The sequence below is a fragment of the Muntiacus reevesi genome, chromosome 8 (assembly GCF_963930625.1).
Source record: "Muntiacus reevesi chromosome 8, mMunRee1.1, whole genome shotgun sequence".
Classification (NCBI taxonomy): domain Eukaryota; kingdom Metazoa; phylum Chordata; class Mammalia; order Artiodactyla; family Cervidae; genus Muntiacus; species Muntiacus reevesi.
The window spans coordinates 23,358,104-23,385,461 of record NC_089256.1 but is presented as its reverse complement, the minus strand read 5'-3'; the positions used below and the strand labels follow the sequence as shown (position 1 = coordinate 23,385,461).

The 27,358-nt window shown below is 45.7% G+C and overlaps 1 protein-coding gene across 6 annotated transcripts in view; it reads left to right on the top strand.

The window, feature by feature from the left end:
• The window catches only part of HSF2BP (heat shock transcription factor 2 binding protein), a 79,335-nt gene extending 54,241 nt beyond the window's left edge, over positions 1-25,094 (top strand). For all 6 annotated transcript variants that reach the window (XM_065942442.1, XM_065942441.1, XM_065942444.1 and 3 more), the window contains one exon: positions 24,351-25,094. In XM_065942442.1, coding sequence (XP_065798514.1) covers positions 24,351-24,559 — 209 coding nt within the window. In that variant the 3' untranslated portion in view covers positions 24,560-25,094. The remainder of the gene's footprint in view (positions 1-24,350) is intronic.
• Positions 25,095-27,358: the final 2,264 nt, after the last annotated feature.

Sequence of the window (27,358 nt, the reverse complement as noted above, 5' to 3'; positions counted from 1 at the left end):
TGTCTGTCTGCTACAAGGGAATGAGAGCTCCAAGAGGGCAGCAATCCTATTTGGCTCACTGATAACGCCAAGCACCTGTAATCCACAGGACATGCTCAAAGATACATCTACAGCCAGTGAAGGAAGCCCTTCAGCTAGTGTGCAGCGGTCCATCATCTCACAAAGATGCAAAGCTCCGTCTGTAATTTGGTTATATCACAGAGAATACTTGGCATTTGGGAATATATATTTGGGTTATATGCACAGAGAAAGGCTGAGAGGTTTGGGTGCTGGTGAAAGTTAAGTTACGTGTTTTCAGCATTCCTAACAGCCCAAGAGATGGCCTTGCAAGAGTCATGATTCTAGTAAGCTACATCTTTATTACATGAACTGTGAGGATAACATGTGATCAAGAAGCAGAATATTTAAGGTCTTTATTTACAAAGATTTTCTATATAAATGTTTTATTATGTTGGTTAAATATTTCTCCTAATGCTTTGCATGAACACAGTGTTTAAACTGTTAGTGCAATGGATGTGGTATTTATCTTTTTGAAAAAAAAAGCAATAAAAATCTCTCAAACATTATTGACTTGACACTTGGCCTTCAGAAGGTCCAATAGGACAAATAAGTCAATCTTTCCACAGGAGATCAGGGAGTCCATTCTCTTTGATTAATCAGACCTTACACAATGATTTTAATAGGAAACATAGTTTAAATGTTTGATTTTCAGTTGTTGATGGAATTGAGTGGTCAGGTGACTACTTTATATCTTGAAGGATGTCAGAAAACATTTGGCTTACCTGGGTCAAATCCAACAAGCTGAGAACAGTTAAAAATTACTGTAGTCTGTGACAAAAGTGTAAGTATAATTAATCCATGGTCACAATTTAGAAAGGGGAGATAGTTGATACAGAAAGATTAGTTTTGGGGACTTTCCTGGTGGCTCAGTGGTAAAGAATCCACCTGCCAGTACAGGAGACATGGATTCGATTCCTGATCTGAGAAGATCCCACGTGCCGCGAAGCCACTAACCTCATGTACTATAGTCTTTGAGCCTGTGCTCTAAGAGTCCAGGAGCTGCAGCTGCTGAAACCTGCGTGCCCCAGAGCCATGCAGTGCAACAAGAGAAGCCACTGCAATGAGAAGCCTGCGCAGTGCAACTAGAGAATAGCCCTCTGCTTGCCAAAGTTAGAGAAAGCCTGTGCAGCAACAAAGACCAGCACAGCCAAACATAAACAAATAAAATTATATATATATATATATGAAAATTACATTAGGGGTGCAAATCCTACTTGTTACTCAGTTTGAAGTAACAGTAAAAGTACAGTCTGAAGGAACCTATTCAAGAGGTTGTTGGGATTCACGTAATGGGTCAGAGGCATGGGTGTGGGAATCGTTCTTAGAGGAGTGAGGAAGCAGAGGCCTGGGGTATGGAGACTGTCATGTAGCGGAGCTGGCTGTCAGGGCTGGGGCAAAGGCCTGAGTACCAGGACCCATCATGACTTCAACTCAGGGACAACATGGAAGGCACGGCTCCTCAACTGGTTAGCCTGGGAAGGTGCCCTTAGAGTTCTGCTTCTGTTCTGTGAGAGATACAGGATTCTTCAGAGTCATGGCATCCAGCTGGGTCAGATCACAGTCCTCAAAGATTGTCACCCCTGTTTTGTAGGACATGCGGCTGTGCTTCACACAGTATTGAGCCGACACAGTTCCTGAGCCGCAGCTGCTGCGTTAGGAGCCACCTGCCTCTCTCTCGTGATATATCTGGTCATGTCTGTGCATTCTGGACACTGTGCATGACTTACGCAGCACCCTAGGTCGTGTCCCTTCCGTGGACCATAAGACATCGGGAAAGAGATCCTAAACTCCAGCAGGGGCTTTTGTGGGGAAGAAAAGAACTTCAGATGTTCAAGATGATTTAGAAAAGGCAGAGAAACCAGAGATCAAATTGCCAACATCCATTGGATCATATAAAAAGCAAGAGAATTCCAGAAAAACATCTACTTTTGCTTTATTGACTACGCCAAAGCGTTTGATTGTGTGGATCACAGCAAACTGGAAAATTCTTCAAGATATGGGAATACCAGACCACCTTACCTGCCTCCTGAGAAATGTGTATGCAGGTCAAGAAGTAACAGTTAGAACTAGACATGGAACAACAGACTCGTTCCAAATCGGGAAAGGAATACGTCAGGCTGTATATTATCACCTTGTTTATTTAACTTATATGTAGAATATATCATGTGAAATGCCAGGCTGGATGAAGCACAAGCTGGCATCAAGATTACCGGGAGAAATATCAATAACCTCATGGCAGAAAGCAAAGAAGAACTAAAGAGCCTCTTGATGAATTTGAAAGAGGAGAGTGAAAAAGTTGGTTTAAAATTCAACATTCAGAAAACTAAGATCCTGTCATCTGGTCCCATCACTTCATGGCAAATAGATGGGGAAACAATGGAAACATTGACAGACTTTATTTTCTTGGGCTCCAAAATCACTGCTGATAGTGACAGCAGCAATGAAATTAAAAGATGCTTGCTCCTTGGAAGAATAGCTATCTAGATAGCATATTAAGAAGCAGAGACATTACTTTGCCAGCAAAGGTCCATCTAGTCAAAGCTGTGGTTTTTCCAGTAGTCATGTATGGATGTGAGAGTTGGACTATAAAGAATGCTAAGTGCTGAAGAATTGATGCTTTTGAATTGTGGTGTTGGAGAAGACTCTTGGGAGTCTTGAGAGTCCCTCGGACTGCAAGGAGATCAAAACAGTCAGTCCTAAAGGAAATCAGTCCTGAATATTCATTGGAAGGACTGATACTGAAGCTGAAACTCTAATGCTTTGGCCACCTGATGCAAAGAACTGACTCCTTGGAAGAGACCCTGATGCTGGGAAAGATTGAAGGCAGGGGGAGAAGGGGATGACAGAGGATGAGATGGTTGGATGCATCACCAACTCGATGGATATGAGTTTGAGCAAGCTCCGGGAGTTGGTGATGGACGGGGAAACCTGGCGTGCTGCAGTCCATGGGGTCGCAAAGAGTCGGACACAACTGAGCAACTGAACTACTAACTAAAGAGAACACACACACACACACCCAACTCTCACATCCATACATGACTACTGGAAAAACCACAGCTTTGACTAGACGGACCTTTGTTGACAAAGTAATGTCTCTGCTTTTTAATATGCTGTTGTTTGGTCATAGCTATTCTTCCAAGGAGCAAACGTCTTTTAATTTAGTGCACCCTACCTGTCGCTGATAGTCAGCTTTGGGTCCCTGTCTGTGGAAGCTGTGACGTAACTGGTTGGGAGTGGGCCCAGGTGTCGAGGTGTCACACCTTCCGGGTGACTGTACTGTGCAGGACAGGGTTGGGATTAGTGGTCTGAGGCAGTCATGGCAGTCCCTGGCCTTGTGTCACTGATTGATTTTGGATTCAGGGCTTAGTCCACTCAGTGCGTGGCCCTCACTCACTGGTTCGGAAGTGGACGCATGAGCTAATGAGACCGGGCCAGGTCCGTGGAGGGTGGAGAGGCTTTCCCCTTGTTGGATAAGTGCAAGGAAGCATGGAGCCTTGAAGCATGAGCGAGTGCATTTGCCTTATAGTGAGGCAGTGATGGGCAGGGTGGCGGGGGAGAGCAGACCGAGGTCTTTGACAATGTACCTGAGCCGGTGAATCCAGCTCTGTTCTGGACTTGATAAGATGTCATAAGTGTGTTTAGTTGCTTAAGCCAGTTTGAGTAGTAGTATTGTATTTTTAGCTGAAGTGTTCTGACTCACTGTCTCTGTAGTGAATATGACGTTTCCTAAATCAGTTCCAAGTTTCTGGACGTGCAGAATGAAGGCATACAAAGAAGGTGTGACAGTGGGAGGTGACATCTGCTCTGGCTTGAAAGTGTACCCTGCCACCATCAGTGTGCCTGCTTTTCTCTTCTTTTTAAAATGTGAAGATTTAGCAGAGCCCCCTGTGTATGGTGGAGAAGTACAGGTCGTAGATTAGGGGTGCAAATCCTACTTGTTAGCTGTTGACCCCGAGTGAGTTTGTTGACCAGTCTCTGTGTCTACCCTTGGTCTGTAAAATGGTGACACTGACTCCTGCTTCGGAGTGACTACAAGACTTTAGTTAGTCCGTCCATGGACACGGGGTGCCCAACACAGTGCCTGGGCCTGGGGGTGGACTGGGTCATGTAGCATTGCTGAAAATGTCCATTTTGAATGTATAAAAATGGCAATTTAATATGGTTTTGCTGAACGCATTTTCATCATGGTCAGTCAGTTCAGTTCACTCGCTCAGTCGTGTCCGACTTTGTGACCCCATGGACTGCAGTACGCCAGGCTTCCCTGTCCATCACCAACTCCCGGAGCCTGCTCAAATCCATTTAATAATGGTAGCTGTTATTATCAAGAGTAAGTGAAAACTGGGAATGGAACATGTCATCAGGATGGTTAAAAGCATTATTTTGGCTTCAAATAATGTTTAGGTAAAGGTGTGTGTGTGTTTCATGGAGTTAGCTGTGTTTTACTTCACATGATTTAAAACCTTGGCCAAAGAAGTTAACTTACACGTTTAATTTTCAAGGCCATGCAGAGTGCTTAAATCTCAGGAAGACAGACTTTACTGATTTCATTCTTTAAAGGTTCAGCATTGCCAAGGCGGGGTTTTCATCTGTGAGACATGATAGTGGAGGATTGCCTTCTGTGTACTGTTTTGTCGAATACATGCGACTGGCTTATCCGCACAGCTTCCATGGTGAACAGAGTGGAGAGCACACATGAGCACACTCGTTCTCCGCACACTCGCTGCGTGACAGCCCCTGGACTGAAGCCTGTGCTGCCTGTGCTGTGTGTGTTCTTCACAGAGGGACACTTTATACGCAGAGGTGCTGAGGCTCGTGGAAGCCCGGGTTGCTCTGAGCCTGCACAGCTAGGGCTGTGGTGTTCTGGCGGAATTGATTCCATGCGAGTTTAGTGCTGACGTAGAAAAGCTTCCCTGCTTCTCCACTTACAAATTTAAGCTGCTGAGCTCTGGGCCCAGGGGGGGCGGGGGCTCTTTCTGAGGTTGGCCTCCTCACATGATTTCGTGTGGGACTCTGGAGGAGGCTTTTGAGTTAGGATTTGAACACCCTCTCACTTTCACTAGGATTGGCCCCTGCCTTCAGATGGCCCTCATCTCGGCCACTCTTCTCCCTCCAGAAGGTGGAAAGCTCCTTGAGGAGTTCTTTCCCTCTGCAGCGGGATCCTCACAGCCCACTCCTCCTCGGAGTCGGGGAAGAAGCACCCCTTCCCTCACACGACCCTCAGGTTGTGTGTGTGCTCGTGCACGTGTGCTCACTCAGTCACGTCCAGCTCTTTGTGACCCCATGGACTGTAGCCTGCCAGGGTCCTCTGTCCATGAGATTCTCCAGGCAAGAATACTGAAGCAGGTTGCCATTACTTCTCCAGGGGAGCTTCCCGATCCAGGGATGGAACCCGAGTCTCCGGTGTCTCCTGCATTGGCAGGTGGATTCTTTACCTCTGAGTCACCAGGTTGCTTGACAGCAGAGTGTTGGTTTCCTTTTGGCCTAAGGAGATTTTCCCTGAAGTAAAAAAGGCAGTAACGTGTGTCAAGACACTTTGTATGTGGTGAATTGCTCGTCAGATGTGAGTTATTTTTATCATGATCCCTTCCGGAAAGTCAGACCTGCAGTAGGTGGTCAGTTCTACCCGTAGTCCCATGGCACATGTAGAGATCCCATCTCACGACTGGAGAGATCAACGCTTTCTTGACTCCTGAAGCTGGTCTGAGAGCCCAGGTGAAAGATGGCATTCTCACAGGTCGCGGTTTCTCTATGGAAATGCAGACTCTGAAAGCTGCTCTGATTCTCAGTGTACAGGGAGGGTTCCACAGCCCTGCATGATGAGGTCCTTGTGGGTCTGAGAATGCATTGTGTTTTCATATGCTCTGACCTCTGTCAGTAGCTGACCGCCTACTACCAGGACTGTGATATAAACACTGTAGCATTAGAAAACTGCTAAACCCCAGAGGTCCAAACATTTTGAGTCTGATTCTTAAGTCAGAAAGAAAATAACAGGCTGTTTTAAAATTGAAGTGAGAACTTCACTAGAAGTGAGGAAGGGGCGGGAAGCCCTCTGGTGGCTCCTGCGCTTGGACCACCTGGTGCATGGGGCTCCTCCGTCCTGGAGGAGCGGCGGAGCGGGACACCCAGATCCTGTATGTCTCTGGCTGGTCCTGCCAGCCCCTTATTCTGTTCTTCAGTTGCTCAGTCATGTCCGACTCTTTGTGACCCCATGGACTGCAGCACGCCAGACTTCCCTGTCCTTCGTCCTTTACCATCTCCTGGAGTTTGCTGAAACTCATGTTCATTGAGTTAGTGATGCCATCCAACCATCTCATCCTCTGTCGTCCCCTTCTCCTCCTGCCCTCAGTCTTTCCCAGAATCAGGGTCTTTTCTAATGAGTTAGCTTTTCTCATCAGGTGGCCAAAGTATTGGCACTTCAGCTTCGGCATTAGTCCTTCCAATGAATATTCAGGGTTGATTTCCTTTAGGATTGATTGGTTTGATCTCCTTGCAGTCCAAGGGGCTCTCAAGAGTCTTCTCCAACACCAAAATTCAAAAGCATCAATTCTTTGGCGTTCAGCCTTCTTTATTGTCCAACTCTCACATGAATACATGACTGCTGGCAAAACCATAGCTTTGATTATAAGGGCCTTTGTCGTCAAAGTAATGTCTCTAACTTTTTAATATGATGTCTAGGTTTGTCATAGCTTTTCTTCCAAGGAGCAAGCGTCTTTTAATTTCATGACTGCAGTCATCATCTGCAATGGTTTTGGAGCCCAAGAAAATGAAATCTGACACTGTTTCCACATTTTCCCCACCTATTTGCCGTGAAGTGATGGAATCAGCTGCCATAATCTTATTAGTTTTTTGAATGTTGAGTTTTAAACCAGCTTTTTCCACTCTCATCTTTCACCTTCATCAAGAGTCTCTTTAGTTCCTCTTTGCTTTCTGCCGTAAGGGTGGTGTCATCTACATATCTGAGGTTATTGATATTTCTCCCAGCAATCTTGATTCCAGCTTGTGTTTCATCCATCCCGGCATTTCACATGATGTACTCTGCATATACGTTAAATAAGCAGGGTGACAGTATATAGCCTTGATGTCCTTTCCCAGTTTGGAACCAGTCTGTTGTTCCATGTCCGGTTATGACTGTTGCTTCTTGATCTGCATAGCGATTTCTCAGGAGGCATGTAAGGTGGTCTGGTATTCCCATCTGTTGAAGAATTTTCCACAGCTTGTTGTGATCCATACAGTCAAAGGCTCTAGTGTAGTCAGTGAAGCAGAAGTAGATGTTTTTCTGGAATTCTCTTGCCTTTTCTATGATCCAGCGGATGTTGGCAATTTGATCTCTGGTTCCTCTATCTTTTCTAAATCCATCTTGTACATCTGGAAGTTCTTGGTTCATGTACTGCTGAAGCCTAGCTTTGAAGGATTTTGAGCATAACCTTGGTAACATGTGAAATGAGTGCAACTGTGCAGTAGTCTGAGCATTCTTTGGCATTGTCCTTCTTTGAGATTGGAATAAAAACTGATCTTTTCCAGTCCTGTGGCCACAAATTTTCTTGTATATGAAATGCAGCACTTTAATGGCATCATGTTTTAATATTTGAAGTAGCTCTGCTGGAATTCCATCACCTCCACTAGCTTTGTTCATAGTGATGCTTCCTAAGGTCCACTTGACTTCACATTCCAGGATGTCTGGCTATAGGTGACCCATCCAGGTCATTAAGATCTTTTTTGTATAGTTCTTCTGTGTATTTTTGCCACCTCCTATTAATATCTTCTGCTTCTGTTAGGTCCATACTTTTTATGTCCTTTATCATACCCATCTCTGCATGAAATGTTCCCTTGATGTCTCTAATTTTCTTGAAGAGATGGATAGTCTTTGCAATTCTGTTGTTTTCCTCTAGCTCTTTACATTGTTCACTTAGGAAGACTTTCCTGTCTCTCCTTGCTATTCTGTGGAACTCTGGATTCAGATGGATATATCTTTCCTTATCTCCTTTGCCTTTAGCCTCTCTTCTTTTCTCAGCTATTTGTAAGGCCTCCTGAGACAACCATTTTGCCTCTTTGCATTTCTTTTACTTGGGGATGGTTTTGATCACTGTGTCCTGTATAATGTTATGAATTTCCATCCATAGTTCTTTAGGCACTGTGTAATCAGATCTAAACCCTTGACTCTGTTTGTCACTTCCACTGTATAATTGTTAGGTATTTGATTTAGGTCATACCTGAATGGTCTTCCTTGGTGACTCAGACCATAAAGAGTTTGTCTACAATGCGGGAAGCCCAGGTTACATCCCTGAGTCGGGAAGATCCCCTGGAGAAGAAAATGGCTACCCACTCTAGTATTCTTGCCTGGAGAATTTCATGGACAGAGCAGCCTGGCAGGTTATAGTCCCTGGGGTCACAAAGAGTTGGACACAACTGAGTGACTGACACACACACACACACACACATACACACACACACCTGACTGGCCTAGTGGTTTTCCCTACTTACTTCAATTTAAGTCTGAATTTTGCAATAAGGAGTTCATGATCTGAGCCATAGCCAGCTTCCAGTCTTGTTTTTGCTGACTGTATAAAGCATCTCCATCTTTGGCTGCAGAGAATATAATCAGTCTGATTTGGGTATTGACCATCTGGTAATGTCCATGTGTAGAGTCATCTCTTGTGTTGCTGGAAGAGGTTGTTTGCTATGATCAGTGTGTATTCTCTTGGCAAAACTTGGTTTGCCTTTGCCCTGCTTCATTCCGTACTCCAAGGCCAAACTTGCCTGTTACTCCAGGTATCTCTTGACTTCCTACTTTGCATCCCAGTCTCCTATAATGGAAAGGACATCTTTTTTGGGTGTTAGTTCTAGAAGGTCTTGTAGGTCTTCATAGAACTGTTCAGCTTCAGCTTCTTCAGCATTAGTGGTTGGAACATAGACTTGGATTACAGTGATATTGAATGGTTTGGCTTGGAAATGAACAGAGATCATGCTGTCATTTTTGAGATTGTATCCAAGTACTGCATTTTGGACTCTTTTGTTGACTATGAGAGCTACTCCATTTCTTTGAAGGGATTCTTGCCCACAGTAGTAGATATAATGGCCATCTGAATTAAATTCTCCCATTCATTTTAGTGAACTAAAATTTCACTCATTTTAATTCACGGATTGCTAAAATGTTTATGTTCACTCTTGCCATCTTTTGCTTGACCATGTCCGATTTACCTTGATTCATGGGCCTAACATTCCAGGTTCCTACGCAATATTGTTCTTTATAGCGTTGGACTTCGCTTTCACCACCAGACACATTCCCAGCTGGGTGTTGTTTCCGCTTTGGCTCAGCTGCTTCATTCTCTCTAGAGTTATTTCTCCACTCTTCTCCAGTAGCAAATTGGGTACCTACCGACCTGGGGAGTTCATCTTTCAGTGTCATATCTTTTTGCCTTTTCATACTGTTCATGGAGTTCTGAAGGCAAGAATGCTGAAGTGGTTTGCCATTCCCTTCTCCAGTGGATGACATTTTTTCAGAACTCTCCACCATGACGCATCTGTCTTGGGTGGCCCTGCACAGCATGGCTCATAGTTTCATTGAGTCAGACAAAGGTATGGTCCAAGTGATCAGTTTGGTTAGTTTTCTGCGATTGTGGTTTTCATTCTGTTTGCCGTCTGATGGATGAGGATAAGAGGCTTGTGGAAGAGGCTAGCCCCTTAGTCGCTCCCTGAGAGGAGGGAGTCTGGTCAGCTCTGGGGTAGCCTGTTCCTGGCATTCCCAAGGGGGCCTCTGTCTCCTGGCAGGGAAACCAGGACCTGTCCGACAGATTGCCAGCTTCCTCCTGGAGGCAGAGGAGAGCCTCACACTCTGGGGTCTTCAAGGATGTATGTGTGGGTGTGTGTGTGTTGGGGGCGGGTGTGTGTACGTGTGGGGTGTGTGTGTGGGGGGGGTGTGTATGTGTGTGGAGGGTTGTTGGAGAGGATTAATTCACAGTTTCTATCAGAATTTGAAGAAGGTTTTTTTAATTTTAAAAAAAGATGATAAGAAGTGTTGCTTCCAAGATAAACACCCAACTTGTCGATTTGCTGGTGTCTTGAGAAGAGTCAGGAGGTATGGGGCAGCCGACTCACTGATAAGAGGATATGTTAGTCGCTCAGTCATGTCCGACTCTTTGTGACCCCGTGGACTGTAGCCCGCCAGGCTCTTTTGTCCATGGAATTCTCCAGGCAAGAACACCAGAGTGGGTTGCCATTTCCTTCTCCAGATAAGAGGATGGTGGACTGGTTTTTATCGAATTAAAGTGCTACATAGATTTGTCGGCTAAAGGGGCACAGTGAGGTGACTGTGATGTTTTCCAGGGCAGGCTGGCTAGAGGCAGTCCACTCAGAGACCAGCTGGGCCCAAGGGGCTTACACAGCAGTGGCTCGGGGAGTACTTGACCTCAGGGCAGCCATTGAGGGATGCCTTTGTCCGCGTCCAGAGCACCTTCTTCCTGGTTGCTGAATCCCTCACAAGCCCAGCTGCCCACCTCAGAGCTGCCCTGAAACCATGGGCATGAGAGCAGGAGAAGGACGCGTGGAGTGTAGGGGCAGACGAGCCAGGAAGCCTGGGGTCACTCGACCCTCAGTGGCGCTCGGCTCCTGTGTGAGGACCCTCCTTACCCTGGCTCTTTGCTGGAACCTGGCCAGCCCCTGTTTCCCCCTGTCCGGTCTGCCAGGGTGCCTGCTATTACAGTCACATGGTCTGTGCCCCACATGGTGCTCGGCCGTCACCTGCAGCATGACCAGAGCTCTGTCAGCTCTTGTCAGGAGCAGGAGGGAACTTGGGTCTGGTCTCTGGAGGTTACTGCAAGGTCCCTGGCTCTCTGTTCATGTTTGTACTGAGGTTCCTAGTCTGTTCGTTCTCAGTGTGTGGGTTTCCCTCATCTCACTCGGAGAGGGGAGCGTCATAGACCAGTTCTCGGGGAACCCGTGTCCTCTGGGCTATGCACCACATAGCCAGTTTACAGAGCCACGAGCCCACCGCACACGGGGCTGACTCACAGCCACATGTAGAGAGGGTTGTGTTTGCTCTGTCTGTCACCTTGGGCACAACTGTGTCACCAGAAAGTGGTTTTTTCTGGAGTCACTGCTCACAAGTGGGAGAACCCTGGTCAGAACCTGCTTTGCTTCCCCATGCGGCGTGTGGCAGGTGCCTGCTTGGAGAGCACATTCATCCCCATAATCTCTCACTTGCAAATTCACGTATCCATTCTTTAGATACTTTTGAGCGCCTGCTGATTACTAGGCGGGCTGCTGGCCCAGGAAGTGAGGTGGGGAGGGGTGAGGCCTGACCTGTGCTTTCTCTGCTGGGCAGTAGCCAGGAGATCAGGGTTGGTGACGGTTGCAGAGTTGCCCTAGGTGGGGAGGAGAGCTGCGCCAGGGGTCTTTCCAAACTCTGAGTAGGGCCATTAGACTAGCGTCCAGATGTCCCGGACGCCTCGGGAAGGCAGACTTGGAGAGCTGTGGGGCGAAGCTGTGTGGGAGGACTGGGGTGGAGGTGGAGGGTGGTGGTGTGGGGCGGGGTGGGAGGGGGTGAGCCCAGGGGAGGGAGAGGCCGTGAAGGGAAGCGATGTGGCCTGCAGGACCTCGTGGGCCTTCTCGTGTCTGCAGTGACGTCTGGTGGCCTCTTGAGGACCTCTGGGTAATCTGCAGTGAAGAGAATGCAAAGTCACCCGTAGTTTTGAATATACACAGAAGTCTGTTAGGCCTGACTGATAGAGTGCAGGATGAGGTGTAGCAGGTCAGGTGTGTCTGACTCTGGGGGTTGTGATGCCACACGACTGACTCTTCAGTATGTTTGCTGTATGGTGCATGTTCTAAGCTAAGTTGACATTTCCAAATATTTGGAGATTTTCTAGATGTGTTTCTGGTATAGATTTGCAATTTAATTCTGCTGTGGTAAGAAAACATACATGTATGATTCCAGTCCTTTTTTATTTATTGAGACTTGTCTTTTAGTGCCAGTGGTCTATCTTGGGAATGTTCCACCACACTTGAAAAAGATTGCATATATTATTGTTTTGGGGTGGGGTGTTTTATAAATGTTAGTAACAACAGCAGCAACTTTCAGGTTGGTTGGTATGTTGTTTAGTGTTCTATATCCTTACTGATTTTTTACTTTTTTATCAGTTATCAAGAGAAGAATATTGAAATCTTTGGCCATCACTGTGGATTTATTTTTCCTTTCAGTGCTGTCAGTTTTTACTTCATGTGTTTTGAAGCTCTCTTATTCAGTACGTGAACGTTTATGATGGTTATGTCCTGTTAATAGACTTTTCTTTTAATCATTTCAAAATGTCCTTCCTTATCCCTACTAATAGTCCTTTCTCTGAGTGCTACTTTACTTGAGGTTAGTATAGCCCCTGTATCTTTCTTTTGATTAGTATTGACTGACTGAGAGTTGTTGAGTCGTATCCGACTCTTTGGGACCCCATGATCTGTCCATGAAATTCTCTGAGCAAGAATACTGGAGTGGATTGCCATGCCCTTCTCCAGGGACTCTTCCCGACTCAGGGATCAAACCTGGGTCTCCTGCATTGCAGGTGGGTTCTTTACTGTCTGAGCCACCAGGGATTAGTATTAGTTTATTTTAATAAGGCTGCATATCGTCACCCTGCTTATTTAACTCATATGCAGAGTACATCATGAGAAACGCTGGGCTGGAGGAAGCACAAACTGGAATCAAGATTGCCAGGAGAAATATCAATAACCTCAGATATGCAGATGACACCACCCTTATGGCAGAAAGTGAAGAGGAACTAAAGAGCGTCTTGATGAAAGTGAAAGAGGAGAGTAAAAAAGTTGGCTTAAAACTCAACATTCAGAAAACTAAGATCATGGCATCTGGCCCCATCACTTCATGGCAAGTAGATGGGGAAACAGTGGAAACAGTGACTGACTTTATTTTCCTGGGTTCCAAAATCACTGCAGATGGTGATTGCAGCCATGAAATTAAAAGACACTTACTCCTTGGAAGGAAAGTTATGACCAACCTAGACAGCATATTGAAAAGCAGAGACATTCCTTTGTCAACAAAGGTCTGTCTAGTCAAGGCTATGGTTTTTCCAGTGGTCATGTACGGATGTGAGAGTTGGACTATAAAGAAAGCTGAGCGCCGAAGAATCGATGCTTTTGAACTGTGGTGTTGAAGACTCTTGAGAGTCCCTTGGACTGCAAGGAGATCCACCCTAAAGAAGATCCTGGGTGCTCACTGGCGGGACTGATGTTCACTGGTGGGACTGATGGGACTCTTCAGAGTCCCCTGGACTGCAAGGAGATCCACCCTAAAGGAGTCCTGGGTGTTCACTGGTGGGACTGATGTTGAAGCTGAAACTCCAGTACTTTGGCCACCTGATGTGAAGAGGTGACTCACTGGAAAAGACCCTGATGCTGGGAGGGATTGGGGGCAGGAGAAGAAGGGGATGACAGAGGATGAGATGGTTGGATGGTATCACCAACTTAATGGAAATGGGTTTGGGTAAACTCCGGGAGTTGGTGATGGACAGGGAGGCCTGGCGTGCTGCAGTTCATGGGGTCGCAAAGAGTCGGACACGACTGAGCAACTGAACTGAACTGGAGTACATATGTAAAACATACATGTATAAAATACACTTATATGTATATAAAATGTTAAAAAATGTATTTCCATTCTTTTACCTACCTGTTTCTTTATATTTAATGTGGATTTCTTGTAAACAGCATATAGTTGAGCCTTGAATTTTTAAAATGAATTAGAAAAATCTCTACTTTTTAATTGTAATGTTTAGGTAATTTATATTTGGTGTGATTATTAATTTCTTTGGATTTAAGTGTCATTTGCCAGCAAATTTGGAAAACTCAGCAGCGGCCACAGGACTGGAAAAGGTCAGTTTTCATTCCAGTCCCTAAGAAAGGCAATCCCAAAGAATGCTCAGACTACCACCCACTTGCACTCATCTCACACACTAGTAAAGTAATGCTCAAAATTCTGCAAGCCAGGCTTCAGCAATACGTGAGCCGTGAACTTCCAGATGTTCAAGCTGGTTTTAGAAAAGGCAGAGGAACCAGAGATCAAATTGCCAACATCCACTGGATCATCGAAAAAGCAAGAAGTTCCAGAAAAACATCTATTTCTGCTTTATTGACTATGCCAAAGCCTTCGACTGTGTGGATCACAATAAACTGTGGAAAATTCTGAAAGAGATGGGAATACCAGGCCACCTGACCTGCCTCTTGAGAAACCTGTATGCAGGTCAGGAAGCAACAGTTAGAACTGGATGTGGAACAACAGACTGATTTCCAATAGGAAAAGGAGTACATCAAGACTGTATATTGTCACCCTGCTTATTTAACTTATATGCAGAGTACATCATGAGAAACGCTGGGCTGGAAGAAGCACAAGCTGGAATCAAGATTGCCAGGAGAAATATCAATAACCTCAGATATGCAGATGACACCACTCTTATGGCAGAAAGTGAAGAGGAACTAAAGAACGTCTTGATGAAAGTAAAAGAGGAGAGTAAAAAAGTTGGCTTAAAACTCAACATTCAGAAAACTAAGATCATGGCATCTGGCTCCATCACTTCATGGCAAGTAGATGGGGAAACAGTGGAAAGTGTCAGACATTATTTTTCTGGGTTCCAAAATCACTGCAGATGGTGATTGCAGCCATGAAGTTAAAAGATGTTTACTCCTTGGAAGGAAAGTTATGACCAACCTAGACAGCATATTAAAAAGCAGAGACATTACTTTGCCAACAAAAGTCTGTCTAGTCAAGGCTATGGTTTTTCCAGTGGTCATGTACGGATGTGAGAGTTGGACTGTGAAGAAAGCTGAGTGCCGAAGAATTGATGATTTTGAATTGTGGTGTTGGAGAAGACTCTTGAGAGTCCCTTGGACTGCAAGGAGATCCACCCAGTCCATCCTAAGGCAGATCAGTCCTGGGTGCTCATTGGAAGGACTGATGCTGAAGCTGAAACTCCAATATTTTGGCCACCGCATGCGAAGAGGTGACTCACTGGAAAAGACCCTGATGCTGGGAGGGATTGGGGCAGGAGGAGAAGGGGACGACAGAGGATGAGGTGATTGGATGGCATCACCGACTCGATGGACATGTGTTTGAGTAAACTCTGGGAGTTTGTGATGGACAGGGAGGCCTGGCGTGCTGCGATTCATAGTGTTGCAAAGAGTCGGACACGACTGAGCGACTAAACTGAACTGAGGTAGCCAGCAACCCAACAGTGTCTGTCAGTTTCAGACACTCACCAGAAGTGGCATTCTTTGACCAGGGTAGTTTGTTCCTGCTTGAACTCCAGGTCCCATGCAGTGGGGGGTGGGGCGAAGACACCTTAATGCCTCTCTTGTCTCCGCCAGCAGGCTTCCTTGTTCATGATGACAGTGATGGTTCTTTTGACACAGTGAGTACAGCCCAAGCCTAATCAGTCTTCTGAAAATTCATCTTCTTGATGTCCTTAGAGTTATTTGTTACCGCAGGCAAATTAACAACAAGGTCTATCAAGCCCAGGGTGTTTGTCCCCTGAATTGTGTTTAAAATTGCTTTAACTTAACAATTGAAATTTGTTACAGAATTTGGTGTGTATTTTAGGAAGATGAATATATATTTTATTACAGAATGAGAAAACAGAAATATTCTCTGAGAAGCAGTATGTCCTTCTCAGTGTTGGTGGCTGTTTTCGTAACTCTAGACTGTCATAACTGCTCAGGACTAAGAATTCTAAAACTTTTTTTATGCCCCTTTGCTTTTAGTTAGATCTGTTGTATGATATTGTACTAGAAAATAGGAATCTCTCCTAATTTGTAAAGGAAAAAGATTTAATTACTTCTTCCAGTAATTAGTTCCTACATTTATCAGTTTTCATGTTAGGAAATTTGATATGTTTTAAGGAACATGGATTTTGGGATTCCTTAAACCTGGAGAAATGCCAGCTCTTCTACTTGGGAACTACCTTTTAGGCTCTCCCTTTTCTGATCTGCAAAATGGCGATTTCTACCTCAAGAGTCTCAGTGTGTATTAAAACACAGTAGTGCCCGGGCCAACACCTGATATGGTAGGTGTTACATAGGTGTTAAACATGGGTTTGAGTAAACTCCGGGAGTTGGTGATGGACAGGGAGGCCTGGCGTGCTGCAGTTCATGGGGTCGCAAAGAGTCTGACACGACTGAGCAACTGAACTGAACTGAAGTGTCATTTTGCTGTTTGTTTTCTACTTGTCATATCTGTTCTTTGTTCTTTTTCACTTTTCTTTTTTTGTATGAATTTAGTAGTTTTGTTTGATTCCATCTTATCTCCATTACTGGTTTATTAGCTACTTCGCTTTTTAAAAAGTATTTCTTTTAGTGGTTATTCTGATGTGTAAGATATACATATTTAACTTATCATAGTCCACCTTCCAACCACTCATGTGCAGTGTTAACAGTATACTTCTTTTCCCCCTTCCATTCTCTTAAAATTGTCATACGTGTGTTGAAAACCTAGAAATACGTTTTTATTATTTTTGCTTTAATCAGGTCCCTTTTAAAGAGATTGAAAAGATAGGAAGAAAAGCGTGTGTGATTTCCCACCCCTGGTGCTCCCATTCCTTTGTATGGATCTCAGTTTCCACCTGTAGCATTCTCCTGCCTAAAGGACTTTTACCATTTCTTGGGGTGCAGGCCTGCCTGGGGTACAATTCTCTCCATTTCTGTTTGTCTTACAAAGTGTTTATTTGCCATGATTTTCAGAGGATAGCTTGTTGGATGTGGGCTTCCCAGTTTCATTACTTGAAAGACATTTAAAGTATTAAATGTCGCTGCCCTCTGGCCCTCATGTGTTCTCACCAGGAGCCTGCTGTCCTTCTTCCCTTTTCTCCACCTCACGTGGTTTTTCTTCTTTTCCCTTCTGTGAGTCTCTGTCACTGGTGTTCAGACAAGGCAAGCCTTGGTGCAGCTCTCTAGGTTTGTGGTTTACCTCACATTTGGATATCTGGGGCCGTTGTATCTTCACAGTGCATTTATGTCTTCCAACCCCTCTCCTTCCAGGACTCTTAACAAGTTTGGTGTTATCCTATGGGTCACTGCTGCCTTTTGCTTTTTTTTTTTTTTCTCTTTCAGTATTTTTTTCTTCTTTGTGTGAGGGCAAAATTTCAACAAAGAAAATGTCAGCAGGGGTGAATTTGGTAGCTTCCTATTTCCCTTGGGTGTGTGGTGTGGCTGCGCTTCTCCCCAGAAAGCACTTGGGAGCAGGCCATCTGTGCATCCAGCCCCCAGCCTTGTCTTCTCATCCCTGCCACTGCTTCTCCCCACGCTGCATCATCTCCAGAAACAGAAACCGCTGCTGGCACAAACCCTCTTGCTTCAGATGAACTATCCATAAGCTAAACTTATCAGAAAAATAACCCGAAAGGTAACTCTTGGAAGCTCTTTTAGGTAAGATGCTTGAGTTCTGATAGGCCACAGTTGTGTGATAATCATCACAGCTGGAGGCAGCACGGCAGCCAGTCAGAGTCTAGCAGCCACGTTTACAGGCTCCTGCTCCACCCTGCATGCGCTTATATGTGTTATCTCACATGCCTCTCAAACCCTTTGGGATGGGCATGTGTCCTGGGGCCGAGACTCAGAGAGTGAGAAGTCCTTCCTGGCCAAGGCTGGGCAGTTAGCAAGGTGCCCTGTGTGCTGGTCGTTTCCTGCCCTCTGACTCTACACTCCCCGCCTAAGCCTGTGTGTTCTCTCCTGGGCCACCATGCTGTTGTTATCGTTTAAACCCACATTTAATTTAAGATGTGAAAATTGTGCGTTACCTCTATTTAAGAGATGATACACCATTCTGAGAATTCTGTGTTTCTGGCCATACTTCTGATATGGTTACTGACATCTGCTTATTTTAATGTGTTTTGACATGTGTTGAATTGGGACTAATTTGGGTGTGAGTCAGGCTCTGGGTGTGTGTCAGAGCTGACCCATCTGCTCTTCAAGTGTGTTTTAGAAAAGGAGCAGGTTCCTAGCTGGGCAAGGTGATCTTTTCCCACTGCCCTCTGTGTGTGATCTGTTGTCTGAAGCATTGTGTTAAGAATATGGAGAAAGTTGAGAAGTGATTTGGAAAGAGGGCAGTGCAGAGTCTGTGCTGGAGGGCAGTCTAGAAACAGATGAGCTGATGGAAGGAGCCAAGATGCTCACATCCTGTAATTGGTAAAGGTTGATATTATAACATCTTTTTGGATTTTGGAAAGAAGAAATGAGAAATAGGATAAATGATTAGATGCTTTATGTTCCCAGCTCTTCAAAATCCAACTTGAAAGCACTCTCTAGGGAACCTTTCCAGATGTCCCGCCCCACCAAGACTGATCATTCCTTCCTTAGCGTATCATGGCGAATATTATCAACAGACTTGTATTTGTACTTTCTCTTCTGTTACTTGTTAGTGGCCTTCAACTACTTTACTGGAAAAAAAAGTCCCTAACTAGGTAAGAGAGTAGAGACTAGATACTGTACTTCTTTAGTCTCTCACAAAGTACACTGCTGCGCTTGGCATCTCCTCTGCAGACTTCACTGCTGAGTTGGGAGGGGTGTCCTCTGCCCCGAGGGTTGCGGGCACCATGGGCAGGAGTGCTCGAGCAGCGTCTGCCTTACAGGTGTCCTTGAACGCCAGTCCTGCCTGGGAAACTGGAGGTTCAGAAGTGCCCAGGCCAAGCTCTTCCCCTCACGGAGCGTACGTTCAGCTGGGGAGACCTGACGACCAGCAGAGTGGTGGAAATCTTCTAGCACAGTAAAGAGAGGGTGATGTGAGGGCTCCAGGGGCCAAGTGGGACTGCTCTGTGGGCAGTGGGGACCTGAGTGAGGCAGAGGAGAAGCCATCAGAGCTCTGTGGTGAGGGGTGCCGTGGGAGGGCTGTACAGTGGTCATGGTCTGTGAGAACGTGGGGGTGAAGCAGCCAGTGTGGTAGAGAGGTGTGGGGCAGTGTCAGGAGGGGAGGTCAGGGAACCCGTTGGGCTGGAGTGGGCTGTGATGGCAGAGCAGGGGTGGCCCTGGGCTGAAGGGCTGTCTCCAGGCTCCATCGGGCTGCTGCGAGGGGAACAGGGGGCAGGTGCGGGGTGTGGGTGAGAAGGCTGTGGGAGTCTGGGGATAGCAGGGGTGGTAACAGTGATTGACGTGACTGGATTCAAGATCCATTTTGAAGGGACGGGAATATAAAGAAGAGGAAGCTGGGTTGATGCTTAGGTTTGGGGCTGAGTAGTTGGTCCCTGGGCTTCCCTGGTGGCTCAGTGGTAAAGAGTCCACCTGCAATGCAGGAGATGTAGGTTTGATCCCTGGGTTGGGAAGATCCCCTGGAGAAGGAAATGGCAACCCACTCCAGTATTCTTGCCTGGAAAATGCCCTGGACGGAGGAGCCTGGCGAGCGACAGTCCATGGGGTCTCAAAGAGTCGGACATGACTGAGTGACCAAACAACAAACTTATCCCTGATGGTGCTGTTGGGGGGACTTGGGAGAAACAGTAATTCTTCTCATGTTAAATTCGGGAGGCCTGTTTCATGTTCAAAGGGAGATGTGAAGGGCACAGCTGGATTTGTGAGCTGAGTCACGCAGAGGCTGGGGCTGGAGGCCACCCTGTGAGCCGGCATGGTGGAGGATGCCTGTGCGGCGGCAGCAATGGACATCATCCAGGGAGTGGAAGGGCCTGAGGCTGGGCCTGGGCCGCACCAGCGTTTTCAGAGCAGGAGGGAAAGGAGGAGGAGGAAGCAAGGAGAGAGGGCCCATGACGAGGCAGGACAAGGGGGATGAGACCTCCGAGAGGGCGGTGTCCTCCAGCGCCTGTGACACTGTGAGTAAGCGGAGCACCAGTGGGAGAGCCTGCTGGCCTGGCTGAGGGGCTGGAGGGGAGCCTGCGGCTGGGTGGGCAGAGGGCCTGGCTGAGGGGCTGGAGGGGAGCCTGCGGCTGGGTGGTCAGCAGCTTGACTCAGTGCGGGTGTTAGGATCCGGATGTGTCTCAGGCGATGACCCTGGTGTTTGGGAATGGCTCCCAGACTGACTCTGAAGGCAGCTGCAGGAGGCGTTCTGGACACTTCTGAGCAGTGATGGCACGTCTGGCTGGCCCTGTGGCCCTCACAGGTGACCGCTCAGTGGAGAGCAGGCTCTGGGTGTGAGAGCTCTGGAGCTCCGGAGAGCTCTCCTCTCCTGCCTGCAGTGCTCTGGAGACGCCCTGGGCTGGCCGTGTGGCCAGGCCTGTCCTGGAGGGAGAGCCGGCAGTTGCAAGCTGCTGAACCCCGCCCTCTCCTGCTGTGTGCCACCACATTGATGGAGGCACCGGTTTCCTTCTGTTGGTTTTGTTTCCTTCAGTAGATTAGAATGTCCTGGAGAGCGGTTAAAAATCAAGTCATATTGTAACTATTCTTGTGATTTAACAGGATTCTGTGGTCAGACCTTTTGTTGCTGCTGCTGCTAAGTCACTTCAGTCCTGTCTGACTCTTTGCGACCCCATGAACGGTAGTCCACCAGTCTCCTCTCGTGGAATTCTCCGAGCAGGAATACTGGAGTGGATAGCCATTCCTTTCTCCAGGGGAATCTTCTCAACCCAGGGGTTGAACCTGGGTCTCCTGCCTTGCGGGCAGATTCTTTACTGTCTGAGCCACCAGGGAAGCCCATATTCCCTTATTGTTTCTTTAATATCTGTAGGTTCTATAGTGATGTCTCTTTCATTCCCAACACTTGCCATCTGTGTCTGTCTTTTCTTCTCCCCTCCTTTCCTTGTTTGGCCTGGCTAGAATTTTTTCAGTTTTGTAGATTTCTTTTTAGCAGGGTCAGCTTTGGGGCTAATTTTTTTTCCCCTACTTTTTTGTTTGTCCTCATTTGTCTTGATTTCTGCTCTTTGTTTTTACTTTTCCTTGGCTTGTTTTTGGTTTGATTTTTTACTTTTTTATTTAAAAATTTATTTATTTTTGGCTGCGCTGGGTCTTTGTTGGTGCATGTGGGTTTTCTCTAGCTGTAGTGAGCAGGGACCACTCTTTCTTGCGGTTCATGGACTTCAGTGTGGTGGCTTCTCTTGTTGGGAAGCACGGGCTTTAGAGCTTCGGCTTTGTTAGTTGCAGCCTGCGGGCTCAGTAGTTATAATACACAGGCTTAGTTGCCCCGTGGCATATGGCGTATTCCCAGAGCAGGGACTGAACCTGTCTGTGTCCCCTGCACTGGCAGGCAGATTCTTAGCCACCAGACCACCAGGGAAGTCCCTTTTTTTTTTTTAAGGGTGAAAGGTAAGGAAATTAATTTGAGACCTTTGTTCTTGTCCAACACAAGCGTTCAGTGCTATAATTTCCCCTGATAAGCAGTGATTTAACTCTGTCTACAAATTATGATAATGTGTTTTATTTTCATTTCAATCACAGTAATTCCTAGTTTTCCTTATGACTTCTTCTTGATCCACAGGTTATTTAGAAAAAATTCTGAATAATATGTGGAGATTTTTTTCACTTATTTTCTGTTATTTATTATGTATTTCTGTATTTCTAACTTAATTCTTTGTGATCGCAGAATGTACTTTGAATTCTTTTGAATGCATATTTGGTCAAATTGGTTGATATTGTCATTAAGGGATTCTGTATCTTCACTGATTTTCTCCCTTTTTTAAAATCAGTAATGGAAATAAAAATATTAAAGTTTTCAACTCTAATTGTGAATTAATTTATAATTAGTTATCTATCATATCTAATATGCCACTTTAATGGCAGAAAGGGAAGAGGAACTAAAGAGCTTCTTGGTGAAGGTGAAAGAAAGTGAAAAAAACTGGCTTAAAACTCAGCATTCAAAAAGCAAAGATCAGGACATCTCGTCCCATCACTTTATGGCAAATAGATGGGGAAACAATGGAAACAGTGAGGGACTTTTATTTTCTTGGGCTCCAAAATCACTGCAGATGGTGATTGCAGCCATGACATTAAAAGACACATGCTGCTTGGATGAAAAGCTATGACAAACCTAGACAGTGTATTCAAAAGCAGAGATATCACTTTGCCGGCAAAGGTCCATATAGTCAAAGCTATGGTTTTTCCAGTAGTCATGTATGGATGTGAGAGTTGGACCATAAAGAAGGCTGATCACCAAAGAATTGATGCTTTCAAACTATGGTGCTGGAGACAACTCTTGAGAGTCCCTTGGATTGCAAGGAGATCAAACCAGTCAATCCTAAAGGAAATCAGTCTTGAATATTTATTGGGAAGACTGATGTTCAAGCTGAAGCTCCAATACTTTGGCCACCTGATATGAAGAACTGACTCACTGGAAAAGACCCTGAAGCTACGAAATGAAAGACTGAGGGCAGGAGGAGGAGGGGACAACAGAGGATGAGATGGTTGGATGGCATCACCAACTCAATGGACTTGAGTTTGAGCAAGCTCCAGGAGTTGGTGATAGACAGGGAAGCCTGACATGCTGCAGTCATGGCGTTCCGAAGAGTCAGATATGACTGACTGAACTAGATTGAACTGAATTATTATTAATTGTATTAATCAGTTGATTTTAAATTAAAACATTAAAAGTCTTTAAATAAAATATTATACTGCTTCAGGTATACTGCAAGAACCCTAAAACAGTGTTTACCCATCTCTTGATCATATTTATTTCAAATTCCTTTTCTAATTGTTTCTACATCTAGGTTATCTCTGAGTCTGGTTCTGTTGATTATTACTTCAGTGGAGTTTTATTCCCCTTGCTTTGTCACTGTTATTTCTGACTGAATGGTGGGCCTTGTGTATAGGGCAGTAGAGTGGAGGTCAGCAGGCTTTTCCTGTAATGAGCTTGCTGGTAACTGTTATGAACTTTGAGAATCACGTGTGGTTTCTGTTGTGTATTATTTTTCTGTTTGTTTTCTTTTAAAATAACCCTTTAAAAAAAAATACCTTTAAAAAGGTAACAGCAACCCTTAGCTCACAGCCTGTGTGGAAACATGGGCTGACTTTGGCCTGCATTTCAACCTCTGCAGGAGAGAACGAGGTAAAGTGTTTACAGGTCTTATTCTGCTGGGATGGCAATGTCGGGGCTGGGCTGGGCTTGGGGTTTGTTGCTGTGGTTACCTCTGCACTGCTGCTTTCAGAACATCTCCTTCCTGTGCTGACGGTGTGGACTGAGTGGCCAGAGCAATCTCCACCCTCAGCTGAGGGCCTTCCTTTTGGTCTGTGTCTCAGAGGGATCGCCTTCCATGGTTTTGCTTCCTGCCATAGACTGTTCTCCTTGGCTGCTGGGTGTTTGCTGGGCCACTGCAGGTCGTGGGGTGAGTGTGGGGAGCTCCCTCTTGCGCCTCTGTCCGAGTGGGCGCCTTCATAGAGATCCTGTCCTCCTTCCCGTGTCAGCCACTCTGCTTGTGTCTTTGGTTGTTTTTGTGCCAGAGAGTTTCCTTCCCGTCCCCCCAGACAGGAGGATTTCACGGTCTGGACCCAGGGGGGTTTCTGCCTCCCAGCACAGCAGTCTCCATGTGTCTCGGTGCTTTTGTTCAGTACAGAAGAGCTCGGGTGTGTGTGTGTGTGTGTGCGTGTGTGTGTGTGTGCACGCGTGTGTGTGTGTGTGTGTGTGCATGCGCACGCCATGGCAGTGCCCACTGAGCGCTTGTTTAGTCTACTCTCTTCAATCCACTTAAAGCTTAAAGGTTTTTAAAGTGTAGTGCTAGGAAAGAGGTACAGATTTTGAGTCTGGTTCCTATTACAGAGTCTAATGAAGAAATGACTCAGTGGCATGTTTAACATTCCCAGTGGAGAGCCGTGGTGAGGAGAAGGGTATCTGTGGTGGTCAGGTTTACAGCTTGCTTGGGGCTCTTGTTTCGGTCCAGCTGCTTCTACGTGCCTGCTGTGGTCCGTGGCTGCTGGCTCTGTAACTCCAGGGAGCCTCCCATGGAAAACAGAAGGCAGCTTGAGTGTTACAGCTGTGACTTTGCTGAGCTCAGTGGCCTGAGGGATGCCTCGTCAGTATGTGGTCTCTCGGGTTTGCTGAACTTGGAGTGAAAGTGAAGTAATACCTTTAAAGCACTCATATAAGTGGACAGAATTACAGCAGACTACATGAAAAACCCTCATATTTTTAGTTCAGCATTTTAAAATTACATGATTGTGAATAATAGTTGAAGGTGGAACATTACTAAGTAGAAGATGTTTTCATGTGCCTTTCGTGAGCTCAGCTTTAACGTCAAGAAGTGACACCGGTTTGGGTCAGTTCATAGTTCAGTAAACTATCCAACCCATCATTCCAAAAGACCAGGAAGCCCTGAGGGTGGCTTCTGCCCAGGGTTCCCGTGGAAGGTTTTATTCTAACCGGAGCATTGCCTCTTCCCCAGATCCCGACGCAGAGGTGTGTCTCCACGTGCTGCGCCTCGTCCAGTCTGTGGTGCTGGAGCCAGAAGTCTTCTCCAGGTCAGCCTCTGAGTTCCGGAGCTCCTTGCCCCTCCAGCGCATCCTGGCTATGGCCAAGAGCCGCAACCCCCACCTGCAGACCGTGGCCCAGGAGCTCCTGGAGGACCTGCGTGCTCTGGAGCGTGATGTGTAGGGGTGCTCATGCACCATCTTCTCCCCGGGTCCCCACTTTGTCCTCCAAAGTCACCAGCCGTGTGCCATGTTACACATGCAGATGTGATGACTAGTGATGGGTGTGAATTGATATGTATCTACAGGACTTCCTCTTGGAAGTAAAAATTCTTGTGGGTGATTGGTTAACCTTGCCAAAAGGGGAGCCTGAGGAAGGATCTGTCCTTCCAGAAAGGCCCATGTCAGCTGCAGCCAGAAGAGGGCCTTCTCAGAGCGGCTCCTGCTGCCCAGGAGACTCTGAGACCTGTTGGCTCCCCCTAAAAGTGGGAGGTTAAATAACCACCTACCCCATTGGTCAGCATTTTCCTGAGATACATTTTTTGAAAAACAATTCATTCTCTCTAATGATTGCAGTTAATCCCCCCAGTTCATGTTTACCTTTCCACCTTTTGGTGAACTTGTTATTTCAGATGACATTGGACATTTTTGTTCTGTATTTTTTTTGCCTCTTTTGTTTTTGAATAAATAAAGCCAGCAGAGTCATTGATGTGCTATAACTGTTGTTTTCTGAAGTATTATAAACTTGGTATTAAGAAGTTGCATATTACAATGCATATACGTGGCTGGAGAAAAAACTCTCCTTACATTGTTCTGGGCCCTTTGGCTATAAACTCAGGGATCCAGTTTTTCATATGAGATTATCATGGCATGGGCCTTCGCACAGTTGCTTGAAGTTCTTTTTTTTTTTTTTTTTTTTTGCTTGAAGTTCTTTAAATGATGTGCACAGGTGTGTGTCCTTCTCAACTGTGTCTGGTCCTCTGGCAGAGAACAGAGGAGGGTGCTCTCTGTTTCTCGTGATGCTGTGATGTGTGAGCAGAGTCCCCTCTGTCACTCCTTAGAGTCACGGCAGCATGTGCTAGGTCCATCAGGATGACGCTGCAGGCCCGTGGGCTCTGGGAGTTCTGCAGGTGCAAAAACACAGGCTAGCATCCTTTCCCGCGGCAGCCCCAAGCACGTGTATGCTGTTTCTGTGTGCGTGGCAGTTTGGAATAACTTCATTTTTCTCTTAAGCAGATCTTACAGGCTTTGTGCAGTTTATGGCTGAGTCTGAATGAAAGCGCTTATATATATACACAGTTGCTTGAATTTCACAAGCTGACATATTGTGGAACCTGGCTCATCAAAAGCAGAGAAACGTTGTAAACGGCAGTTTAAAATTCACGGAGGCAGACATTGGTCCATCTGTGCTGTGTGGTGCCGTGGGCCCTGATGACTGGCAAATAACATTGAGGACGTTGTGTTTTTGTTCTTTTTCTAGCATAGTATCATGTTCATCTTGGTTATTTGCTTGATAAGGTAATGAGAGATAAACTAGTTGTAATTAGTTGTGCTGTCTCTAGAAACGCAGGGTCTTTTTCCTGCCAAAAATGGGATCGGTGGCATATAGAGAAAAATGGAACAGGGCCAAGCCCGTGACTGTCATGTAGTTTAGCTAATCAGTAGATGAATGTGATTAAGAAGGATATGTTTCTTTTCCTCCTAATTTTAAAGTGCTAAAGATAGCAAGGGTTTTTACGAAAACTCCTTCAGAAAGAAACATGCAAAATACATATTTTGAATGTATATTACAGGAAAAGTACTTAAGTCCAATTTTCAGGAGTAACTAGTCTTTCTAATATTTCTACTTTTCTTGTGAAGGTCAAGGGGAAAACACAGAATCTTCATTTTTTTTGGCATCTAAAGATCTAAAGAAAACTCATTTTAAAAAGTATTCATTGAAGTATATACGTGGCAGTGTCTGAGGTCACTTGTGAATTTTAAAATCAGAAACAACAGCAGTAAAATGGTTTCTGTTGTTTAAATTTAAGCTCTAAATAATTCCTTTTCTATTTATTACGTGAAGGAACTTCTCTCCTTGGTTTGTCAGCTTGTTTGTAAAGGCATGAAGCCTGCCAGGCCCACAGGCAGACCTCACTCCCTCTCTAGTCTCTCCCCAGCCCAGCCGGTGATCAGGGAAGGCCTCATGCCATCCAGTCTGCTCTGTGTTCTTAGAGGTTTGACAGGAGCCGTCCCTTAAGGATGCAGGTCAGTGTGTCTGTGTGTGGCATGAATTGGGATGAGCATAATGGTGTAAGGTGTTTATCTCATCCCAGATCCTTTTACAGTCTTGTGTCTTCCACTTATTCCAGAGGCCTTTAAAATTAACTAGAGTATTAAGCACAGCATCACAAGTCTGGGGTTTGAAGGAAATTGGCCAAGGCCTGTAGTCAAACCACAAGCAAGGAGGGTTTTTAATGAAAGTTGTAAATGTGGCCATTACACTGTAACTGTACTGCAGTGATATTAATACAAGTGGAAAGGTTGATCAGTACTTTTGTAGGCATACTGATTTTCTGAGAAGTTCTGAAGTTGAAGTTTGCACTGTTTTGCTCTTCTTCCAAGTAGTAGATGCTCAGACAGCTTCCCAAGGGCCTCTAGTCAACATAGGGTCTCTGACCTAGACCCTGGTACAGTGTATGACACAGGTTAGGATGCAGCATACTGTGGGGACAGGGCAGCCTCAGAAGGTGCGACGAATGATCCACTGAAAAGCCTCTGGATACTTCTTAAGCCCAGGCTCAGGTGAGGAAGGAAAGGTCCATCCTTACGGCCCACAGATATCTCTCTGCTCTGGGAATGCACACATTGAAATTTGTCTCCAGATGTAGAACGAATGTGCTAGTGCATGTTACACAGTGAAGACTGTTACTGTCTTTTTTGTTGTTGTTATTTGTCATCCTTCAAGTTTTTTTGAATTGTTGTAAAATTCACCACAGAAGTG